Source organism: Bison bison, unplaced genomic scaffold (assembly GCF_000754665.1).
Source record: "Bison bison bison isolate TAMUID 2011002044 unplaced genomic scaffold, Bison_UMD1.0 scf7180017864301, whole genome shotgun sequence".
Lineage (NCBI taxonomy): Eukaryota > Metazoa > Chordata > Mammalia > Artiodactyla > Bovidae > Bison > Bison bison.
Genome location: NW_011494873.1, coordinates 1,294,544 through 1,300,182, shown reverse-complemented (window position 1 = coordinate 1,300,182; position 5,639 = coordinate 1,294,544). Strand labels below are relative to the sequence as shown.

Sequence of the window (5,639 nt, the reverse complement as noted above, 5' to 3'; positions counted from 1 at the left end):
TGGGGTCGCACAGAGTCGGACACGACTGAAGCGACTTAGCAGCAGCAGCAGCAGCAGCAGCAGCACAAGTGATATTGTTAATATATAATATTTGTCTTTCTCTGACTTATTTCACTAAGCATAATATTCTCTGGGTGCATCCATGTTGCTGCAGATAGCAGAATTTGGTTCTTTATGGCTGAATACTATTCCACTGTGTCTGTCTGTGTTATATGTGTATATATGCACCCACACACCCCACGCCATCCTAATCCAGTCATCTCTTGACGGGCCCTTGGGTTGTTCCTTGTCTTCGTTACTGTAAGTAGTGCTGCTGTGAATGTTGGGGTGCATGTATCTTTTCAAATTAACGTCTCCATTCTTTTCAGATATATGCCCAGGAGTGGAATTGCTAGGTCATATGGTAGTTCTTTTTTAGTTTCTTGAGGAACCTCCAGACCATTTTCCATAGTGGCCGTACCAATTTACATTCCCACCAGCAGTGCACAGAAGTTCCCTTTTTCCACATCCAGAGGGACACATCTGAAGATCCAGGGTGACTTTCTCCTTGAGGCAAAATGATGGACAGGTTTCTCACATTCGGCCACCGCTGTGGGAGGTTCAGGACTCTGTTTTCTTCTCCTTGAATCCTGGGCCTGCATACTAATCAGACTGGCTTAAAATGGTCTGCTATGAGGCATACAGCAGACACAGGTGGATACGCGGGTGGGAGGGGAGGGTGGGACGAACTGAGTGGTGCCAACATATATACATGCCCACGTGTGAAGCAGGTGGTGAGAAGCGGCTGCACAGCACAGGGAGCTCAACTCGGCGCTCTGTGAACCTAGAGGGGTGGGAAGGGCTATATGTGTACTTAGAGCTGATCCACTTCATTGTACAACAGAAACTAGCACATCATAAAGCAGTTACATCCAATTTTTTAAAAAAAGATACGATGCTATGACAGACAGCCTCACTGTACACGCGGTTTACTTCTCGCTTGGGAAATAAAGATTGTCCACAGAGGTTGCTGGGGGCCCTGGGCCCTCGCTCTAGGTCCCTTGCTGACAGAAAAGCCACACTATGGAGCATGGTTGTCACATGGCAGGCAGAACTGGAGAGTGATGGGTAAAGTACCACTCCTAGCTCTTCTCCCTGAAGTGAGCCATGTCCCTTCTGCTCACCTTGAATTTGTCGCATCTTATTTCAGGGGGGTGGGGAGGTAGGAATCTACCACGTGCTGAAAGGAAGAACCAGAAATCTGGTGACAGCATTAATGACCACCACATCCCAGCTTTAATCTGTAAAGCAATGCTGGCAGTGGGTACCATTATGGTCAACTAAGGATGAGGCCCAAGATATCACAAATAACAGATCCTGATGATTGTGTATATGCGATCAGATACTTCACATTAATTCCTTAAAATATCAGAGATGCATTTGCTGTTATCAGAAGACATGAAAGGTTTTTGTTTGGGGTGTTCCATCCCTCTTCTTCCTCTCTGCCCACAGCAGTCTGTACTACCTCTCAAGATGCTTCCTACACCACCCGTCAATGATCAGTTTACTTTTCAGTCTCTCCCTAGACTCTGAGTTGCTTCATTGCTGCACCCCATGTGCCTGACTCAGAGCTAGGAACGGAGCTGAGCCAGCCAGGGCAATTTTTCCTGCGGCAGGAGTGTGTCATGACCTCACAGGTGGAGACCTAACCAGATTAACTGAGTCTCCGTGGTTTGAGCACCACCCGGCAATTCTTAGGAAACAGGATGACCTGCCATCCGTGGAATTTGGGGGGCTCTAGTGGGCGTTGTTCATGCTTCAGGTCCTATGACTAGAGCCCACGGGAAAACTGAGATTGGTCTCTCCCAGCCCTGAGCCTGCACCAGGCTGCTAGTTGCGGATCTAGAGAATTGTTTGTATGGAGATCCTAGGTCTGGTTGACTTTGTCTTCCACTAGTTTGGGTTTTTGGAACACTGAGCAAAGTGAGCTTTTCTCTATCAAATCACGTAGTTCACGTAATTCCTGTAAACTGTCAGAGACGCTTTTATCATTTAAAGGCTTTCATTTTGTTATTCTTCCCATTTAGATGCAGATGTTGGACAAATTTCCCATGGAAGGAGGACAGAAGGACCCCAAACAGCGGATCATTCCCTTTCTCCCTGGTGAGTGAGACGCGTGCTCTCAGATGGGGCCTCTAGGCTCTCATACAGCTCTTGGATCGCTCCCCTCTTTGTCCCTGTCCATTGTCCCGGTGACCAGACCTCGGTCTTTTGTAGAACTCAGTGCTTAAGAATACGGGTTTTGGAGTTAGATGCTATGCCATTTACTAGCTGCGTGACCTTAGGCAAGACACTTCGCCTCTGGGATCCTCAGTTTCTCCCATCTCTGGGAGTAGGGACTTCCCTGGCCGCCCAATGTTTAAGACTCTATGCTTCCACCGCAGGAGGCACGGTTCAATCCCTGGTTGGGGAACTAAGATTCCACGTGCCACGTGGCAAGGCCTTCCAAAATAAATTAATAACAAAATAAAAGGAATAATTCGAGCTCATGTGGTCTGTGTAATGAGTGGCACCTATTTTAACAGCTTCTGTTAAAATATTTGTTTTCTGTTGTGCATAACAAATTACAACCCATTTAGCAGCTTAAAATAACACCCGTTTATTATCTCACAGCTCTGCTGGTCTGAAGTCCAGGCAGGCTCAGCCTGCTTTTCTGTTTAGCATTTTAGAAGACCAAAGTCAGGGTCTTGCCTGGGCTGGACAGTTACCTGGAGGATTTAGGGAAGAATCCCTCCCAACCTCATCTAGGTTGTTGGCAGAACTCGGTTCCTTGCAGCTCTAGAACCTAGATGCCTATTTCCTTCCTGGCTGTCCGCTGTGAACTCAGCTTCCAGAGGCTGCCTGTATTCCTCATCCACCTTCAGGCTGGCAACAGGGCATGGAATCTCTCCTGGGCTTGGAATCGCTCTGACTTCCCCCGCCTGCCTCCAATGGGGAAAGTTGTCTGCGTTTAAAGCCTCATGGGATTACCTTGTACCCACTTGGCTAATCCAGGATAATCTCCTTCGCTTGAAATGAATTGAGGCATATCATGTAACATGATCCCAGGCGGGAGCTCCCACTCTGTTGACAGGTGCTGAGATTGAGAAGAGATATCTTCGGGAGCCATTTAAGAAATTCTGCCTGCCTGCCTGCCTACCACAGCCACCAAGCACCTTTTAAGGGCCAGGCTCAATGCAGCCATCGCTGGTTCCTGCTCTCAGTACATCCCCCCCAAAATTTTTTTACCCAAGAAATAGCATCAGGGCTTCAACTCAAAAAAATGAGCTACCCAAACCAGTGTTATAGCTTCCAATAATAATAGCTACCATTAGATATCTGCTGTGGGCCAGTCACTGGGCCAGGTGCTTTCGTTAGCTCATTTAGTCCTTAGAACAACCCAGCAGGGCAGACATTACTATGCCCATTTCACAGATGAGGAAATGAAGACTGAGAGAAATTATGATCTCTTGCACAAATGGCAGAGCTGGGATTCAGACACAGGTGTGGCAGGCTCTAAAATTTATGCCTGGAAGTCACACACCGCAGGCTCAAATCCCAGTGTCCCTAATCATCCAGTCTGTTCTCTTGGGTAAGTTACGTAAGCACACAGAGTTTCATTTCTACACTTACACATTGGAGATCATAATGGTACATGAATGATGAAGTTGTTCTGAGGATTAGGTAAGTGCCTGGTGTGTAGCTAGCAACAAGTAAGCACTTACTACTACCCTTCTGTACAGATGATCAGCAGATTGACAATCAACCTAAATCACAAATATTTGGAGCTAGACTGGCCCTTAGACTTCCCTGATGGCTCAGATGGTAAAGCGTCTGCCTACAATGAGGGAGACCCAGGTTCAATCCCTGGGTCAGGAAGATCTGCTGGAGAAGGAAATGGCACCCCACTCCAGTACTCTTGCCTGGAAAATCCCATGGACAGAGGAGCCTGGTAGGCTACAGTCCCTGGGGTTGCAAAGAGTCGAACACGACTGAGTGACTTCACTTTCCTGGCCCTTCAGTCTTTTTCATTTTGAGGGGACAGGGGGGCAAGCACCAAGATGGGGAGACTCTGAGTCACCCAGGAGCTCGTTCTCCCCTCTCCCATTCCAAGATCCTGCTATCAGCATATCATTGTGTTCTTTCAAATATTGTCATTGTTGAGTGAGTTTAGAGACAGGGTAGATGTATTTGCTCGGAGAAGGCGATGGCAACCCACTCCACTACTCTTGCTTGGAAAATCCAATGGGTGGAGGAGCCTGGTAGGCTGCAGCCCATGGCGTCGCTAAGAGTCGGACACCACTGAGCGACTTCACTTTCACTTTTCACTTTCATGCATTGGAGACGGAAATGGCAACCCACTCCAGTGTTCTTGCCTGGAGAATCCCAGGGACGGGGGAGCCTGGTGGGCTGCCATCTGTGGGGTCGAACAGAGTCGGACACGACTGAAGCGACTTAGCAGCAGCAGCAATGTATTTGCCAGGCCCCCATTTACTGGGAGCATCGTTTACCTAAAAAAATTAATGTTTTTAGTTCTTCCATGGGGAAAGAACACTGGAATTTTCCTCTATTGGAGATAACCCAGTGTGCCAGCTGCAGGAGTCAAATCTCAGCACCCAAAGCGTGTGCTTTGGAGTCCAGTGGACCAAGTCCTGTGACCTCAAGCAGACAACATCTCCCACCACTGAGCCCCAGTTTCCTCATCTGTAAAATGGAACAGTGACCCCTGCTTCATAAGCTTCTCTCCCTGGCACATAGAAGGTTCTCAGTAAAGGCAGAAACAGAGTCCGGGGACATTCTTTTGGAATTTCAGGGTATTTCGTATCATGGAATCCTGCTTAAGTGATCCATCTGGATATTCAAGTTGAAATGGGCTCTGAATGTATATTTTTCTTCAAGACAGGAAAGGAAAGCCGTGAGTTAGAACTCTGCTGGATGAAAGGCAAAACCAGCTCTGGAAAAACTTCCCCGAACAGGGAAGAACTTGAGCCGACCCTCTCCCCAGCCCCTGAAAGCTTTCGTGGTTACGTAATCCTTATCCACCCACGAGTGCATGGAGATGCCGTTCTCAGGGACTCGGCTTCATTGTCCCTGCTCAGGAGACCCACTTGCAGCTTGGAGAGGTCCTGCTGGGCCCCAGGACCCCTGGAGCATCCTTTACCAGCCCACCTCTTAGCTTTTCCTCTAGGCCAAGGCCAAGGGCAGGGACGGGTGGGAGAAACGTCCCCCACTCCGAGGGGTCAGTTTTCTGCCAAGACTGCCGCGTCAGCAGAACAAAAGCAAGTTTCTTGTTAGCACAAAGGCGGGGGAGGGGAGGGGAGAACAGGCCTGTGCAATTTTCCATCCCAGCAAGAGCTGGGGAAAGCCAACTTGGCAGAGGATGTGGCTTGAAAAATAAGAATTACAGTTTGGCCTTTCTCCACTGTGGAAAACAAAAGCTTGCTCGTTCCCACCAAAGGCTCTTCTCTTCTCTGAGGACCCTTTCCATTCCAGCAAGGCTGGCCTGCCTGGGAGGGCTGGGTGCAGGCTCGCTTGCCTTCCTTCCCCACAACTCGCACAGAAGCACCTGGACACAGGCGTGGGCCGGGGGTGCGGCCCTCCCAGCCTTTTGCCCAGAGGCA

The 5,639-nt window shown here is 48.9% G+C and overlaps 1 protein-coding gene across 1 annotated transcript in view; it reads left to right on the top strand.

The window, feature by feature from the left end:
• The window catches only part of SH3PXD2B (SH3 and PX domains 2B), a 92,591-nt gene that overhangs the window by 18,371 nt on the left and 68,581 nt on the right, over nt 1-5,639 (top strand). The window contains exon 3 of the mRNA XM_010851292.1: nt 2,067-2,142. Coding sequence (XP_010849594.1) covers nt 2,067-2,142 — 76 coding nt within the window. The remainder of the gene's footprint in view (nt 1-2,066; nt 2,143-5,639) is intronic.